General features: G+C 45.6%; 1 protein-coding gene across 1 annotated transcript; it reads right to left on the bottom strand.

The window, feature by feature from the left end:
- Positions 1-3,901: 3,901 nt before the first annotated feature.
- On the bottom strand, positions 3,902-15,098 carry LOC104156050 (cholesterol 24-hydroxylase; the record flags this gene model as incomplete). Its single annotated transcript, XM_009701934.1, has 14 exons — positions 3,902-4,230; positions 5,115-5,181; positions 6,089-6,177; positions 6,442-6,552; positions 8,394-8,478; positions 8,919-8,991; positions 10,107-10,169; positions 10,492-10,648; positions 11,454-11,564; positions 12,155-12,293; positions 12,980-13,066; positions 13,753-13,826; positions 14,653-14,734; positions 15,021-15,098. Coding segments are annotated over 14 exons (1,378 nt in total), but the record flags the coding sequence as incomplete, so codon positions are not given.
- Between the last annotated feature and the right edge of the window lie 3,495 nt (positions 15,099-18,593).

Raw genomic sequence — 18,593 nt, 5'->3', positions numbered from 1 at the left:
TCTGCCTGATGTTATTGCCTTTGCCAGGATGTGAGTGCTGCGTGGAGGAGATGGGTTGGGTGTATGTTGTGGCCACCTGTTTTGTGATTGTCTTGTCTCAATAGCAGATGTTGCTTCGATCCAGGGAAGGCCTCCTGTTACAAATCTCGTCGTATAACCACACTGAATGCAAATGCATCTATGTTTAACCTGCATGCTTGCACTAGGCCCACCACAACCTAGGAAGACCAGGTTTTCTGAACATAATGATGATTAAATGTGCAGCACGCACCTAGCACAGCCCTCTAAAGCTGTTGCGGTGAAGAAAGCAACTAGGACCTGGCCATGGCTGGATAGATGAACCTGAAAGCAAATGAAATATCCCAGTTCCTGCTCTGCATACCTGGCTCCAGCAAAAAAGGATAGTATCTTACACTTTCTTACCTACATTCATTCCTCCAGAGGCTATAGATGGAGCAGAAGGCTGTCCACTGTTCAGAAAATATCAGGCTGTGCTGCAATTTCAATGAGTGTGATTGAATCCCGTGCTGCTGAACTTCTCCTGACTTCCTGCAAGGGTTTGGATGAGATTCCTCTCACAAAAAATTATGGTGATTTTTCCCACTTCTGTCCTGGCACTAATGCTAGCTGGGCTCCTCTCTGGAAATGTAGGTGAGTGTGTACATGAGGTGTAGATGCAAAACTGGGAGTCTCCTGTGCTTCAGACTAGATGAAGTGAGAAAGTATTGCCTTCTCCCATGCCAGCAGTGAAGGGGTTTGCCTTCTTCTGAAAGACAGAGGCTCGTCTGGGTGCATGTCCCTCAACTGGTTCCCTCCTGTCCCAAGAGGTCTAGGTAGCTGCATTTTCCCTGTTTCTTGTCCATGACACTGAGCTAAAAGAGGTAACATCACACTTTTGGGTTAGCATAAAAAACGTGGGGAGAAATCCTGGAGGGAATTCTTCACTCTGAGTACATACATGAAAGTCCTGGGCATCAGTCCAGAAGAAGGAGGCAAAGAGTTTATAGGTCTGGGAGAGGGATCAAAGAAACAGTAGCCATCCATCAGAACAGGAGGAAGACTTGGACACCTCTAATAAAGACTCTTGGGAACGAGTGTCAGCACCGGTGCCCTCACCTTTGGGGGCAGCTGCTTACCTTGGCTGCCTCCAGACAGTCCCTGTCCGTCTGCAAGCGTGCACATCTGGGGCAGGATGAAAGCAAGAGGAGCTGCTGGAGGGCAGCCTCTTACCTGCAGGGTGCAGGGGCAGGAGCCGTCCTGAGCAGCCTGGCTTTGCCGGTCCGGGTCAACTGAGAAACCTTTTTGCATCCAGCCTCCAGGCATGACACACAGGGCCGTGCTGGGCCTCACCTGGGTGGCACCCAGGGAAAAACCACCCCACCAGCCATTTCCAGATTTTTCTTTGTTTTGTCCAAAAGCCAGGAAAAGGATAAGAAGAAAATTAGCTACAGGTATGATACTTTCCTACCAGCAGCTGGGAAGAGCACTGGGAAGGGGAGCCAGACCTTGCTCTGCTTTTTTTGCCTTGCCGGCCACGAACCCTAGCAGAGTGCTTGGTGCAGATAATGACTGCTTGCCCTGGAAGTGAAGTAACTTGTTTCTCTTCCCCAGAATAAGGAAAAACTGTGCTTTTCTCTGGTGTCAAGAAAGCTGCAGCCCCCATGTCTTTTTATAGCCCATGGCAGGCACAGCTGTGTCTCCCTAGGCACTTCTAGCGTGAAGTTTCTCAACAGGGTTTGGCAGAGCCTGTGCCAGCACCCAGTTAGCATACAGGGCCCCAGGGAAGAGGTTTCCTGAACTCACTCCTTTTATTTTGGTGGACAAGGGATCACCTCCTGGCTGGGGGCACAGGCTGAAACTATGAGAACACTGCAGGCTGTTTGCACAACAGCACAGGACATCATCTCCTCCTGCAGTATGATGCCCTGGAGGAGCCAGGACAGCTTGTCTCCTATGAGAAAGACCTGTCAAGGCTGAGGAACGCTGCTCCTGTTGGGTGCATCGACAAGGAGAGCTTGCCATCTGCTGGAAGGTGATCAGCATTGACAGGTGACAGTCTGGTAAGAGCTCGTGGGTGAAAGAACAGGAGAAAGGCCAGCATCAGCAGTCCCTGGAGAGCTGGATGGCATTAGGCCTTGCAGAGAGAGCAGGAAGAGCATCCTCTGAGGGGGGTAAGCAAAGAGCAGGCAGGAAGCACCAGTCTTAGGTAGATGAGGTCTGACAAAACTCGTTGCAGGGTTTTAACATGCTACCACCCCTCCTTGAGCCCTCCTTGGAGATGCCCATCTACATTGCAGAGGTAGCAGAAGGCAATACGCATCTCAACTCATTCATTAGTAGGCTGGAGTCGAGAGCTGGGGTTGTTGCATCTCGCATTTCCATAGCACAGTTTGCAAGCGTGTCCGTCAAGCTGTCTGTGTGCTGTTCACAGCATACGCCACTCCTCAGCACAACTTCCCCCACCACTCCCCACACCACTGCGATACTTCCCTCCCTTTGGCATATTGTCAGGATTCAGCCTTTTGTTACACCACCAGGACATCTAGCCCGCCAGGCATCCAGCATCCCTCTCCCAGTCGCATCAGCTCCCAGGAACACACATCCAGCTGCAGAGTCCTCAGTTTCCCCAATGAGATTTTATTAATGGCTAGGAGGATACAAGCAGATCTCCAGCATGAGGGCTTGAAGAGCTGGGCTACTAATAGATGGACTAAGCTTTCCCTAGCAATACAGGTGTTGGCATCTCTGGGTATAAGTCAGATTAGTATGTTGTGTGACATTGCTTGTATTACCAAAAGCTGCATCAACCTTACTGACCTGCTATCGCACTGCTGCACTGAATGAGATGGTGCACAACAGGAGCAGAGCCAGGGAAAGCTCTAGGCATTACTCTCCTGGCCTGGAAACCACCATGGGAACTTGACAGCGTACAGACTGTGTTCTTGCCTTTTTAATTCAGAAAGGTAAGAAATGACAGTGGCAGCACCAAATGTCTTTAATGCCCTGTATTTTGTGACAGATGAGTTATGAACTCGTATTAGGTACCCAGTATTTCTGGAAGATGGCATTTCCACATGATAGTTTATTTTTTTCCCAGGCTGCAAGCCAACATGCAGCAAGCAATTCTGGCACATCTGCAGAAGAAGGGGGTGCAGGACCTTCTCCTGCCTCTAGCTTAAGTTGCAGATGCATTTCTTCAGTGGCGATATCATTTTAAGCAGCATTGGCTTCCAAGCACTTACTTCCAAACCTGCTGTACCTACTAGACCATCTGGTCCAAGTGTTGGTGTAGCTTCATGGTAAACCAGATGGGGAAAATTATCCAGGTTAAAATAAACCCACCGAGACCCCCCCAAAAAAACAGCAGAATGAGCACAGGCTGTGGAGAAGGGTAGGAAGAAGCAGGAGAGCCCCTTTCTACAGCATGGACTGTGAATCTACGCTCTGAATACAACTGGAAGAAAAGTAGGAGAGACTGAATAAAAATGAGGCAGAAGCAACAGGGAAAAGTAGTGGCCTTAGTCTCTGATTTTTGTTTCAGATTGCTCCTATCAATTGTTCTCATTTAGAGCAGGGATGGGAAAATTGCTTTGACCAGGAGAATTAATTCAAAACTCCTCTTCCTAAGTTCAGCCCAATTCTTGTGCTCTACTAAGTTTTCTGATTTCATTGTGTAATAGGAAACTCCCCAAACAAGGGCTTACTTAGGCTATGCTGTGTCACAAGTAAACTTGGCAGAAACTATCAGCTGGGATTTGAGTGTAGGTTTGTCTGGAGCTCCAAGGATACTCCAGTGAAAGGATATTCTTTTCCAAGCCTGGTCAGAATCAAGTAGTCTCCCAGGAAAATAACAAGCTTTGCAATTCCAGCTATGCTTCCAGATTGAAGATGCTCACTAGAGTGACTCTCCTAAGGTTTTCTTCAGTAAACAATGAGGAAGGCTAGGACAAATTTCAGTCTAATAATCCTCTAAATGGGCCTGCAAAATCTAACCTTTGATTAGTGTGAAGATCTTCAAAATCAGAAGAATCGCTACCACTACCATGTCATGTTCCCCTCCCTGAGTAATCATGCCTGGCAGCATCTTGCAGGGCTCCTTGGCTTTAATTTACACATTACCCCATCTAGTGGCCTACAGGTTCCAGCATCCAGGAGTTTAAAACTCTGCCCTGGTACCAGCTGGAATTCAAACCTCTGCAGCAATTTTGCCATCACCACTTTTGCCTCCATCTGTTAAGAAGAAAAGCAAACTCATCGTCAGTGACAGCAAATACAGCTTGGACTGCAGCTACTTAAAGTCAGTGTATTATGTCATGCTGCTTTGTCAATATAGAGATTTAAAAGTTAAATGTTACTCTGTTAATGCAGTCCACTGAGTTTGGGCAGGAAGAACAGAGTCGCTTGGGGCTTCCTGGACTTGAAGGCAACTGACAGGCACAGAGGTCGGTTCTTCTGTTTATGCATTAACCCCGTTTTGGAAATCAGCATGTAAAACCAAGCACTTTAACCTGAAGATTTTGAGCACTGGTGCTTAGATGAACTCACAGCACAGACTCGAAGAGCTGGCCTCCTACTGTCCTAAAATGCTCTCTGCCATGCTCATATACTTAAATTTTTCCTTGCATCCACGCAGCCCCCTCCTCACCTTCTCAGTGCCGGTCCTGGCCTGTGCCCTTCTGCCAGCTGGTGTTTCCCCTGCCTTGACTCTGCCAGCTGCAGCCACGGGATGGTCCCTAAGAGCCCCCGCACACCCCCTGTGTGTCTGACCTTGGCTGGCATAGGGATGTTGACTGTGATTCCCATCAAGGGGGCTGGATTCAAGCAGGGTGAGCCAGGACAGTTCAGAGCAAGGGCAGCCTGCTGCCCCCTCCCCTGCAGAAACGTTGGCTGCATGAGTGCATGGGTGATGTGGGATCAGTTTGGTACGTGTACGTCTGCTCACATGAGAGCATTTGAGAGATGTGCCCTGTCATCGGGGGCATCATCCCTCTAGAGGGAAGAGGGTCAGTGCACCATCAGTGTGGCCTTTGGTCCCCCCCCCACCAGCCACGGCCAGCACACCCTGAGCTGGGCCAGTGCTCGCTAATGAAGCGTTGTTCCAGGCCTCTGCTTACCTGTGCAAACGCCTGCCCAATGCAGGATCGGGGTCCCAAAGAGAATGGAAAATAGCAGTAATATGGCCTGTAAAGAAAAATGTTCAAAACTGTCACACTGACAGCTTGATTGTAAAGAAACAAGCAAGTATTTCATCACAGCACCAAGGAAATGGTCTAAATACCACTTCACCTTGCTGACTTGTTATGACAATCTCCAAATTAACATTTTTTTTCTTCAGAGAAGCAATACAGCTCTGCAGTAAGTTTCCTCGTCATCTCTGCTTACTATATGGCTCAGCTCACAGAGCTGTTTTGATGTGTGCAAACCTTACTTCAAAGCTGAATGTCAAAGATACTCTAAACGCTCTCCAGCTCGTCATGAGGACCTAACGATCCACCCAATTATTGCTCCTTTGGGCAGCTCTGAACCATGCGAGTGAGGCGGCATTTAGTTCAGGAGATCAGACTAACTCTAGGCTGAAGTAAAACCCCTGACTCATGAAGTAGTTAGATGCAGGGATCAGCACCAACTGTTTAAGTCACTGGTCCCTCCTGTTGCACTCCCACCTGCTAATTAGACTTAGGCTGCCTGCCCACGTGGTTGAACAGCATCTTCTGTCCCTCAGCCCCTTGTCCCCTCCCTGATGGGGAGACACTTCAAGCATCCTGGGACCAGGGCTGCCAGGCATTAAGTGTTTGTATTGCGCTAAGGCAAATATTCAACCTGGTTTTGGCCCAAAGCTTTGACCTCAATATAAACACTAAATAACATTAGCACTGGTCTTTTTTGTACGGTATCATGTGGTCTAAAGAACTGCTGAAAAAAAGCTGGATATTATGGCTCTCTATTTGCATTTGGATAAGGATTTAGCATTACTCATACTGGAATGGAAAAATAGTTTTATTCTATTTTTTTTTTCTTCCCTTGAACTCTCTTCCTGTAATGGTTCCTTACTACATATTTCATAACCTGGGAGTAAAAAGAAACTCACTTAGGTGCGTCTTTGCTAAATCGGTCTGGATTGAAAGTGAGTGGATCCTTGAAATACCTTTCCATCCTTCCCATTACGTAAGTGCTGAACTGTCAAGAAAGAATTCATTTACGTCAGTCAGGACCAGCACACCGAAAATGCCTCCTCACTGTCACAGGTACAAAACCAGAACTGCCTTCCACTCCCCAGGCAAAAATTATCCAGAGTCCCAATTCATACCCCAGTTTTGGCCAAAATTTCAGAAAGGCCAGTAGAAATATGCAGAAGGAGGATTCTGGCCCTCTGATACACAGATCCATTACATTTGGATCGACTGCAGCAGCTAAAAGCTGCTGATGGTGGATGGGACTCACAACGACCATCGTGTCTGCAGGAATTCTGACGCCATCGATGACGTGCTCCTTTTCCAGCCGGCGTACTGTCCCCGGGACGGGTGGGTACAGTCGCAGCGATTCCTTCAAAACCTGCATCAGCAAAAAGCAAAAAAGGTCAGTGTCGGGAGCAGAAATAAAACTAATTACCTCCCTATGGCCTTTCGCTTTGGCTAAATGGGAAGTTTGGACTTGTGGAACAGATGCTGGTGTATCTGCCTTGGACTCCTGTGGGCGTGGCTGAGTCAGCTCCTTCAGGCCTGGTTCTTTCTTATGACTGGTAACATGCAGAGAGAAAAGCAAAAACCAGAAGAGATGCCATGCATCGAACAGATCTAACACCTCAAGTCAGGTCAACAACTAAGTGAAAAAGTACTGGGAAGCAAATTCAAAGGGAATATCTAAGAGTGAAGTCTCATGTCCCCAGTGAGCTGTTTTTGGCACCGGCTGCCACGAGGATGGGTGGTTCCTCCCACCTCCTTCCCACTCCCAGCACTGCGCTCCCGCTCCTGCCTTTGTCCGGCTTCTGCTGCTTGGGGAGCTGAGCCAGGTCAGAGCACCAAAATGACAAAAAACAACCTAGCAAAGGAAAATGAATAGGGAACAGTGGGAAAAAAAATGGAATGAGACCATTTCTTTTGGTAGCAGTGAGCTGCAAGAATGGCTTATTTCATCAAAGTGAAACCTAATTAACAGTGCACATTAGCATTGCACTGCAAATGCAATTAATGGTGTGTATGCACGAGTGGATTAATGAAAAAGAAGTGTGGACAAAAGGATTCAGAATTGCCTGAGCGACAGGAGAGTCTCATGGTCTCTGATACTCCAGTGATGGACTGGCTCTGACCAAGGGTGACTGTGATTTTGGTTGTACAGATCCACGCCTGTTCTGTTAAATAAACGGTTTGCTTTGAGAGGTTCTCATGTGATCTGTCTTAAAACTGAAAGGCTTAGATACCTCATCCTAATTAGAGTGGTATAATTGTGGTGTTTGGAGAAGCCTACGGAAACCTCCTGATTTCTGTAATCACAGAGAGATGCCTTTTCCTTATGAGAAATACACCTTTGAAGTCTATCCGCTGTCAAAGCACAGTGATTTGTGGGATGGGATATGGCAAATGGTAAAACATCATCATCCACCTCGACAGGACAGTTTAAGAAAAAAGCGACCACGGCAGACTACTAAAATCACAGGGAAATTTAAGGAAGAGAATAGCTGCCAGGACTGTTATTCAGCCTCTCCTGAGGGCTACTGGTGTCCCCCATCTTGTAAAAAGGGATATGCAACACAAACCCTGGCAAGTAGCCAAGCCCTGGCTTTGCAGTTCATTACCAACGGGCATTTCTATACATAAGATCTCTTTTAGGACCAAACTCTCTTTTTCTCTTTTTCCCTCTGAGTGACTGAAGAGGGTTTCAAGACTGAATGATAAGAAACTGAAATTACAAAAACTAGCCATTAATTTTGGATGTCCTCAAATCCCGCCGAGTTTATGGTGCACAGTGAGATCATAGCTGGAAATGCTTTAGCAATAATCAAACAAAAAGAGAGCTGTGAGTTTGGGAAACACGTGGGATTCACACACAGGTTGGGCTCGAAGTTGCAAACCCTTCTTAAAATACAGCTATGGTTTCAGCTTAAACAGGTAGAGATTAAGCAACTCTGCTCTAGCTCCCAGCTTGGTAATAACTAAGGAAAGCAGTGAAGGAATTGCGTGTGATTCTGGAAAGAAATTTGAGGAGCATCCTTCCCAACAAGGCTAGGCTGCTGCAAACTGCTCACAGTACTTGCTTGCTGACTCTCTGAGGACAAACGCCATCAGGATCAAATACCGGCCTTGTTCTTAAAATTTTAAAAGTGTGGGGCTCCTCCATGACATGGCAGATGTGCTACATAACAGCTCTGACTCGTATTTTACTTCACTCTACAGTACCTGTGATAAGTAGGTGAGTTTGCCAAGATCTTCATAGTCGATGTCTCTCTTGGCACCAAGAACATCATCCACTTCGGCCTGAAGCCTGCAGTTAAATTAAAAATTGTTAGCTGCAGACACCCATTTCTTGCTAGGCAAGCTGACAAATTACATTTTTTTACTTTCCAGACACTGAGTTGGACTTTGACTCCCATCCTCAGGCAAAATGTGTACTGATTCCCAGCCAGCCTGCCTGAACTTGTGCCTCGTATCAGGACGGAGCGATGTGCGTACAGTGCAGCCGAATCAGGCAGGACTCAGGACCAGCTTTGTATAAAGGCTTTGAAAAAAATCACTCGGATGGAATGGAAAGAATTCATCTTCAGCTTCTTTAAAATTTTTAATATATTGAGACTATGAAACTGTTTATTTTGGAAGGGAGGCTAGAATTTATTGGTAATTGATCCTAGCTTTTTAATAATGCTTATAATTAAGTTCACTTTGAAATTAACAGCAAGCTAGGTTTGCAAATTGAAGCACACATACCTTTCCAGTATTTCAGGATGCTGAGCCAGTGCCATCACTGTAAATGACAACTGATTGGCAGTGGTTTCATGACCTAGCAACACAAAAAATTGGTTTAAAAGTTAGTACGAAATAGTAACATGATACAAAGTCTACTAGTGCAATTGTGAACAGGAAACTTTAAATATCAGACCCAAATGTTTTAATTCAATATGCTAGAAATTAAAGGAAACGCTAAAAGGCGTGTAAATTCTACACAGGGAGCTTTCAAGAATGACAAGAACAAGACATAGCTGGTAAAGATATGAGCTATCTTGCTCCACTCAAAGCTGCGGTGGCTGCATATGGCACCTACTGGTTATGAGCTCCCTAACAGAAGGGCCAGTGAGGTTCGGTATTTACCTTGTCATATTATGGGACACAAGGTTCTGCTAAGAAGGAAGGATTTACTGGTTTTGAGGCAAAACAGAACTTCTAACTGTCTTTCTTTGAAATGTCTGCTTTATGTGGATAGTTTTCGTTTTTTCATGGATAGGCATATGTATTATTTTAAAGCATCACAGAAAACAGACTTCTGCAAAGATGTATTTGTCGCAATACATTTTTCTTGCGAAAGAACAGTGTTTTGACCTCATCTTCTTAGGAACCTAAATCCTACTGATTTGTAAGATCGATCTTTCTACGTTGTTTATCTCGCATATCATCTTGGTCTCTGATTTTTCTGATAGGCTTGACAGTGCCCTCTCATACCAAGCATTGACTAATGCTCTTAAGGCAAGAACGGCATTTAACTGTTGTGGGTGAGGTGATGTGAAAACTTGTGGAATATGTTAAAGATGCTTTCCATGGGATTTAGCAGGATCTGGGAGGAAGGTCCAGAACCCCACGAGAAACAGACTTGCACCCCAGCCAGCAGTGCTGCCCACTGTACCGCAGGTTGGAAACCACTGGCCTGGTATTACTGGCCGTGCTGATACGACTGAAGAAGGATAACATATCATTTGCCTATGAGAAAACTCAAGAGTTCTCTTCAGACCTTGCCCAGCTGATCTTACGTCCGTGTCATACTGCTGTCTTCTAAGTAAATGACTCCTGGTTATAGCAGCATCACAGGGAGTAAGCAAAGATGTTAATCATGACCCTGTAGTCAGCTGAAGAATGAGTACAGCTTCCCTCGTGACATATCCAAGCATTAAAATAGCTACCAACCTGCAACAAAGAAAGTGATAAAGTTATCCAGAATGTTTTCATCATCTTTAGTTTCCTCCAGAGCTGTCAAGAGAGAAAAGCAAAAGAGATTAGAAAATTCCCCCGTGCCCCAGCTGGAAGAGCCAGAATGCTCTGCCCTGTTTTGCACATTTTGTCTGAGGTGGCATCTAGAGGAGATGCTGAGCAGGCAACTCAGCAATGACTTGCAGCCAATATTTGATCCAACACAAAGAAACAGGGAATTTTCAAAGCAATTCTCACTATCTTCAGTGTGAAAAAGACATTAAAGGAGGATCAAAGTTCAGATCCTCAACACCATCCTCCCTGAATCTCATGGCAAAACATGCTGCAGAAAAATTCACTCAAACAGCAATGGGTCCCCTACCATCTCCTTTCAGTATCTGCGTAAGAATATCCAGCGTGGCTTCCTTCCCGTTCTGGATGGCCTCTCTCCTCTGGTCAATGCACTCCTTCCCCACACGCCGCAGCAGCCTCACGCTCTCCCTGACCTCCTTTACCAGCTTCCGTTTCCCTGGAATGTACTGAATACAGAATTTCTTCAGTCATTTTATTCCTTTTGCTGGTAAAAAATATCGCCAGTGTTATTCTTCAAGCGAGCACCTTGTTTTCTGCTAAATGACATTTGTCACAAAACCATCTGCTCTCCATGGAATAAAGTGAACATCTCCAAGGTGAGGGGTTTGGGCTGAAATGAGAAATATTTCAGTCTGTGCATGCTGATGTCCTGCCTTGTCAGAGCTGATCTTTTGGGCACCTTAAGTGAAATTCTTCACCTATCCATGGAAAGAAACTGCAGCATGCAATACAGAATCTCACCTCTGGGTCACAAAAGAAAAACAGGAGCTCTAAAAGCCTGAACTACAGCTTTCATGAAAGACTGTGGAATGATTTTTAACTTAAATATTTCATATTATATCCATGATTTCCTAGAATATGAATTTGGGTCGAAAATATATTTTTTTAATGGTAAGAATGTTCAAATTTCTTCCACCTTGAGTGAAGGCTGCCATCCTTCTTATAGGAATGGCAAACATTGCAGTTTTTGCAGTGATGGGCGTGAAAGCGTAAAACCATATGAGAAGATAACACATGCAGGGGGGAAGAGAAGGCAGAAAGACAGAAACGGAGCATTAAATGTTAATGTTAATTTTGCAAGTGTTTTAAAACACTAATGAATCTTATCTTGATGCACATTGGTAAAGAGCTATTGACGACTGTTTTCCCATCATATACGGACCTCACACAGCTCCAGCCCACTAACTCATGCCGCAGCAGGGGCTCCGGCTGGATGCAAGGAGAGAGGACTGAAGTGAGGAGCGTACAGACCTGCACGAAGGGCATGCGCATCTGGGTCATTCCCTCCAAAATCACAGTCACAGCGTGCGGGAAAGGTGTCTGGTCATCGCTCAGTGCATTTAATTCCAAGCCAAAGGCTACCTGAGGAGTGGGAGAGAAAAAGGCAACTGACTGCATCCTCCTGGCTCCCTGGGACTGGGTTGAAAGAGCAGGACAGCCTCACTTTTCTGCTAAAATACCTCAGGCTAGATCCTGTCTTGCAGGATGCTGTGAGGGAAGGGTATTATCTACATTATGCTTCCTGTTTATTTGGGGGGATTAATAATTTACTATTACTCTCCATTCATCCCAAACTGTTTTGCATAGAGAAGGGAAAATCCAGTGTAAGGCAGACTTCATGCTGACATATAATGATAATAACACAATATCCACACATGAAAGAACACTGGTGTGCCCCTTTTGGCACCGAGGGGTGTGGAGGTATGAGGCTGTAAGGGCTTTTGCAAAGGGTCTCCATCCTGCAGGCCACACCTAGGCTGTGCAGACCCTTCCCTAACTGCCCCTTCCTACAGCTCAGCCCAAATGGAAGTGGCACAATTAGTCCTTCAGCAATTCCTGGTAAAGGTCTTCTTCCCTGGCTCTAGCTCCTGATCCCATCCTGCTGCTGGTACCTGTTACTTCCATTCCTTCCTGCTAGTTGCAGAGGAAACAAGAAAGCAGACAGCTGGTACCTTTGCAATGATATCCATAGTCACCCGGTTCATCATCAGCAGCATGCTAAACTCTTTTTTTTCATCTGCCTTTTCCTCCAGCTTCTCCATCAGCTCCTCTGCTTTTTCATTAAAAGTGTCCATCAGACCAATCAGGTAGCTGAACAATCAATAAAAATGAGTGATGGGGGCTCTGGAGAGGACATTTTTGCTCAGGCAAAATTACCTTCATTATTTTCCATAGAAAATTGTTAACATCTTTTTTTTTTTTTATTTATAATAAATTTGTCTTAATACTTCAAAAAGAAACAGATAAAATGAGCTAAATTCTTCTTAGAGCAGCCCCGCTCTGTTCTGCCATGTAAACAACAACTGTCGTGGCAAAGGGCTTTGGTCTGTGCATGCCAAAGCAAACGGACTTTATCCTCAGACCTTAAACACAATGCATCAAGGCACAAACAAGCAAACCAGACCAACCCCTTGCTTATCAATCACACCATATCTCCCATAGGGAATCACTCAGGTGAGTGATGAGGCTTGCCCATGTCAAATCCCTGAGGTCTGTTTTCCAACAGGCATAAGGATAAGCCATCACTACACTCCTGGACACTCAATCCTGGGATCTTTCCGCCATCGCTGAGCTCATATGGATGTCATGGCCCCATGGGAAGTCTAGTCAAATTACACTTGTCATGGAAATGGTGCGTTGGACTCTATGTAAAACATGATTTTGGCACTAAATGGGTTTTTCTCTTTCTAAATATCAAATAATGGATCAATGACAGGGAGAATCATGAAAATACAGTAGAAATAACGGCTAGATCATCCCAGAGATATTCCCCTTACGTTCGGCTGAAAGCTGGATCCATTATCTTCCGCTGCTTGTGCCAATGCTCATGGTTGCAAACAGTTACCAAGCCATTCCCTAGAAACCTAGCATTAGGAAAACAAGGAAAGGAACAGTTTTCAGCAAAGGAGCCAACTGAACCCTATGTAGTCACAAAAATAACTCTTCCACATCTACTTTCTTGTATTTTTCCCACATGTAGGGAGCACTGTGATGCTTTGAGTACACGGTCGTTGCATCACTGTGGACAAGGACTGAACTGCAGATATGTTTTGCCTGGTAGGAATGGACCGCTGAGTTCAATAAACTGCTGGTTCATTACAGCTGCTATGCAAATAATTAATATAACAACCAGATTATTGTATTTTTAAAAGCTTCAGGCTAACAGAAAAAAATCCCCTTTTTTGTTATTGAACTTGGGAGCTGGAAACTCCCATGCATTAAGGAATAATTCAGTGCTTTAAAATCCAAGTGAGAAGTTTGATGATGATCTTGAGCAAACTATTCTCAGACTAATTGAACATCTACGGAGGAAAAAAACAAATATATATGAACAAAGTTAAAAAAATCCAACATAACCTCCTCCCTGACTGGGAAGACATTTGACTTGACACATAATTTAACAGGTACACGCTGCTTACTTATGTCTGGAATTAGTCATTAATCCCCACGCTAAGGTAAATGGTCTGAGTCAAAATAAGTGTCATGCCCGTCACATTATTAATCTTTCACTTATTTTCAGATCACAATGGCTTCAGATGGGTTTGCCTACCTCTCACCAAATATGTTGAACATAGGACCATACACCAGTCGATCCTTTGGGTACTGTGGTGACATCAAGAACTCCTAAAATCAAAGTTCAGATCAGTGAATATGCAGTGTGATCTGTTTCCCAGACAAAACATAAAAAAAAGCCACTCACATGTTCACTCTTTTCTTCCTGTAGCAACAGTCTGAAGAGTAGATGAATTATTTCATGTGCCCTGATTCCCCAGTTCCTGTGCTGCTAGCTTGTTTTGCATGCCTCTAGCACTTCTTGCCCAATGACCCAAAATCTCACCCTGTGGTTATTGCAAAGATTTAGAGGAAGAAATTCAGACCCTTGTGCCTCGCTCATTTGAGATATTAAGCTCTTGCAGAGTCTGCTTTTCAGAACTGGTGGATGCTTGCACTATCTGCTGTTTAAATAAAGGTAACAAAGTAAATCAACTGATTACGCAGAATCACAGAATCACAGAATCAGTTTGGTTGGAAGAGACCTCTGGGATCACCAAGTCCAACCTTTGCCCTAACACCACCATGGCAGCTAGACCATGGCACTAAGTGCCATGTCCAATCTTTTCTTAAACACCTCCAGGGATGGTGACTCCACCACCTCCCTGGGCAGCCCATTCCAATGCCTAACAACCCCTTCTGTGAAGAAATGCCTCCTCATTTCTAGCCTGAACTTCCCTTGACACAGTTTCAGACTATGCCCTCTTGTCCTGTGAAGATTAAGGACGAAAATAAATCAGGACAGCCTGGAGAGCAAAGCACCTCATCCTCCTAACCTGGCTAGAGCTGCTCTCTCTGCGGGCACAGCCTGACTGCACCACGCTGCCCTGAACATCAGGCACTCTCTTTCCGCAGGGATAGGCCGAACCCCTGTCAATTCGGCTTTATTTTGCAGTACCTTCACTCCTTCAGGACTCACAATCATTACCGATACTCTGTGAAAGGCATTAAACCGTACAATAGGTCCATATTTCTCTGCCCTACAAGAAGAGAAGGAGAAAAAAAAAAAAAAGAGAATTACGGTACAAAGCACCAACATGTAACAGTTAGACCTAATAACCCCAAAGGACCAAAGCAGCAGCATGTACTGGGAGCTACTGCAGTCTTTGGCAAATAAAGCCATTAAGAGAAAGATCAGTGCTCTCTCCAGCTCCTCTACCAACCTTCTGGATGACGCTGAACATGTAATTCAGGGCCTCTGTACCTTGATTTCCCAATTTATGCTACAGGGCTACCCCACTCAATGTTACTAACATCTCAACTTACCACTGCAGGAAGACATCATGCATATACTCCTGTTTCCTCAGTACTCTCCACAAGATTGGCAGATGTCCAAATAAAAAGCTGCAGAAAATGAAGGTTAAGAGTGTCATGAGGGTGCCAACAGAGGGTTTTGCCTGCATTGCAATCTTTGTTGCTCAATGATGCAATACAAGTATTGCTCATGTTTTCCTCCTCATAAGGAAAGATAAAAATGACACGTGGCTGTGCCAAGCCCAGCCCTCACGTGGGTAAGCTGAGGACCAGGGTCAGGTTGGTGCAGTCATGCAGCCAGGAACACCAGTGCAGAGATGCAAGACAAGGTCTTTTTTGCTGCTGTATTATAGGAGATGTTTGGGTCTGGGTGGGAGCTCCCAGCGAACTGCTTTGCTCTTTGCCTAGCTGACTGAATCTCGACTTCAACTATTACTTTTCTGTACGTGCAACAGACATTGGCATTAAATATTCTTTAATACATGCTCAGCCCTGATAAGCGTAACTTCAGTTCCGTCAATGGAGTTCATTGAGTAAGATTAGAAACGGTTTCCTTCTGTCTAAAACCATGTCACCTCAAATGCTGAAAAAAAGAGGATAACCTAGAAAGATAATCACTGGTTAATATGGAAATTCCAGAAATTAATAAAAAAGGTTAACTCTTCAAATACAATAGCTGTATTAAAAAGTTAGAGATCAATTCCTTCTTGGCTGCGAGTGGTGAATTCCCACCAGCTTTGCATACATCTGGCCAAGCTCCGCTCTAAATGAAGCAAGCTGTGCTTGAGATCTGTTTTCCATTTGAGACAGCCAGCCATGCTATCATCCTTTTCAGTATAAACAAGCTATAGGGGAAAAACAGGCTCTTCTTTTATTTCTGTTGGAACTGGTAGGCACTTAAAATAACAAGCACTCAACAAAGTTTACCAACATCTACAGAAAATTTTAATCCTTCACTTGTTTGACTCCTCCATTGTAACCGGACTCCAAAAAGATGTGAAAGCCTCAAATATGACAGATGAGTCCTTTGTTAGCTAAAACTCTGGAAACTGGTCTAGCTGCAGTGCATGAAGCAAGGTCCTACTCGTGGCTCCTCCTGCGTGACACATGAATCCTCAAAGGTATTTTTCATCCCCTGTCCCATCACTACCCAATTAAGTCAGGTGTTACAACAGGCATAAAATGTTCATCTGCTAATGAGAAGTCCCAAATACTTACTGCATGCCATGGAAAAAAAAAAAACTAAGGGCTTGGTTTGAGATGTATAACTATGTAAACAGTACCATCTGAAAACTTGTGTTTACAAAGAAATGCCTTTTGCCCATTTCTTGATATTAAATCTTTAATATGAAAGCAAACCTTTGAAGAGATGATCTCCTCTCCTCACAGGTGAGCCATTCATGCAGCAAAAATGACACAAAGCCACCAGAACTCACTTTTCCAGCCTGTCCTGCACAAGTGTCCTTTAGAGATGTGCTGTGTTAGTTCTGATAAAATAAATCAACCCAGGAAATCAAGGCCATTAAGATAATCTTATCATCATGCAGCCATAAGACCTTAGACAAAGTCTGAAGTTTCAGTAAGATCCTGTTGTACTTCACCCTAAAATAAGGCCTTCTTAAGTGTTTATGAAAGGGCCAAGGGCAAAGGAAAAATTGTGCACCTGGACAGAGTAACACCTTGAGAGGACACAGGCTGTGGACTGGCTGGCTGGGGAGCAGATCTGCTGATCACAGCCTGGGGGCTGGTCCCAGTGGGCAGCAAGCTGGACACAAGCCAGCCTTTGCTTCTGGTGCTGCTCTTCTCAATTTTACCATACAGTCTCAGCTGAGAAGTGCCTAGATTTGGATGAATCCCACTTCAGAGGAATTTGGGTTGGCAAGGACCTCTGGAGGCCACCGGTCCAGTCCTGTGTTCCAGGCCAGTCAACGTCAGAGCTATGGTACATGGCTCAGGGCTTGGTCCAGTCACCTGTGCCAGTGTCTCAGCACCCTCATCATGATGAAGGTGTTTTGCCTCACACCTAGCTGGGATTGCCCTTAGACAACTTGTGCCCATTGCCCTTTGTCCTTCATTTTGTAACTCCAAGGAGGATCTGGCTCCATCTTCTCATAACCACCCATTAGGTAGCTGAAAACAGTCAGTGGATCCCCTTTGCCTTTCAGCAGCCACTTCTCCACCCAAAGCAAGCCCTGCTGTCAGCCTCCTGGGCATCCCAGCTGCCCTCCGCTGGGCTCACCCCAGTTTGTCAATGTCTTTCTTGTACTGGGGAGACCACCACCATACACAGCACCTGGCTTTACCTTCGTGGGTTTTTTGTTTTGTTTTGTTGGTTTGGTGTTTTGTTTTTTTTTTTATAAACGACTTTTCAAAGCTGGAGGTATTTGTTTTTCCTTACCTTGGACATTTAGGAGTGGAAGTGTTTGTGTAACAGGTACTGAAATGGGGGTTTTGGACTGTCCCTGGCAATTTAAACTTTTGAAAAGCTGTCAAGTACTGTGGGCTCGTGTGTCATACAAGCTTCCACCTAGACATACCAGTACTAGAAACCTTCCTGGGAAGGATCCTAAGCTGATCACCAACATCAAGCCTCAAACCCTGAAAAAGGGACAGAAAAGCAGCCACAGGGTTCCTCAAGCTGCCATTATTCTAGGGTGTTACTTCACACCTCAAAATGAACCTAAGGACAAGCAGGTTGAAGTATGACAAGATCCATCCTCTTAGTATCTGACCCTGATTACACAAGTAGGCTGAAATGTGGAGTTATGCAGCCAAGCTTGGTGTCCCTGTAAGACTGTTTGTGTAAGAGAGTGCCAGCGTGGTTTCTCTTCCCATGGCACATTACAGAGGGCACGTGCACCCAAAGCCGAGGTTGAATGGGAAGCCCCCACACTGCTGCAAGAACACGTCTCCTCGTGACAGCACTGCCACTGCCTTGCCGGCAGCTTTCTCATTGCCTTTTATCACTTGTGACATATTTTTGGGAGGCAGAAACCAAACACCTAGCTCATGAGGGAGAGCAGGGAAGGCGCCTGGTGGAATTAGTGTCAATGTGCCTCCTAGAGCTGTGTGGGACAGCAGGCTCTGCTGCTCCAGTGCAGAGAGCCCCTCCTGTACGGCTGGCTCTGCCCGTCGGGTCCCTCTTTGGTGTCATAAGCAAACACACAGCTCAGATGGGCACCTCTAAACCACTCATTTCATGTCGCTGTGGCCACTTGGAGCGACCAGCCAGGGAAACATAGGTGAGCACATCCCACCCCGCCAGCCCAAGCCAGCCAAGCAGTGCTGCAGGGCAGTGGGATTCCCGGCGATGCCCGACGGTGCCAGCCTTTCCCGGGAAGCAGGAGCATCTCTGGGCTGATCCAAGGCAGCGTGACCCCGTCACCGTTGCCTTTGCCCACATCACCAAGGTCCTGGCCCGTCCCGGCAAGTCGCCCTGCAGAGATACAGGCTGGAGTGTTTATTTTCTGCTCCGACATTTTCTCATGGCTCCAGCCTGGCAGCGAGAGCAGCCAGAGTGCAAGGTCCACCGCTCTGCCCGGCCACGGGAACGGGGGTCGGGGCTAACGCCCACGGTGGGAACGG

The sequence above is a fragment of the Cariama cristata genome, unplaced genomic scaffold, assembly GCF_000690535.1.
Source record: "Cariama cristata isolate BGI_N322 unplaced genomic scaffold, ASM69053v1 scaffold5156, whole genome shotgun sequence".
Classification (NCBI taxonomy): domain Eukaryota; kingdom Metazoa; phylum Chordata; class Aves; order Cariamiformes; family Cariamidae; genus Cariama; species Cariama cristata.
The sequence above is the reverse complement of the archived record's forward strand: the minus strand, read 5'-3'. Positions and strand labels throughout refer to the sequence as shown.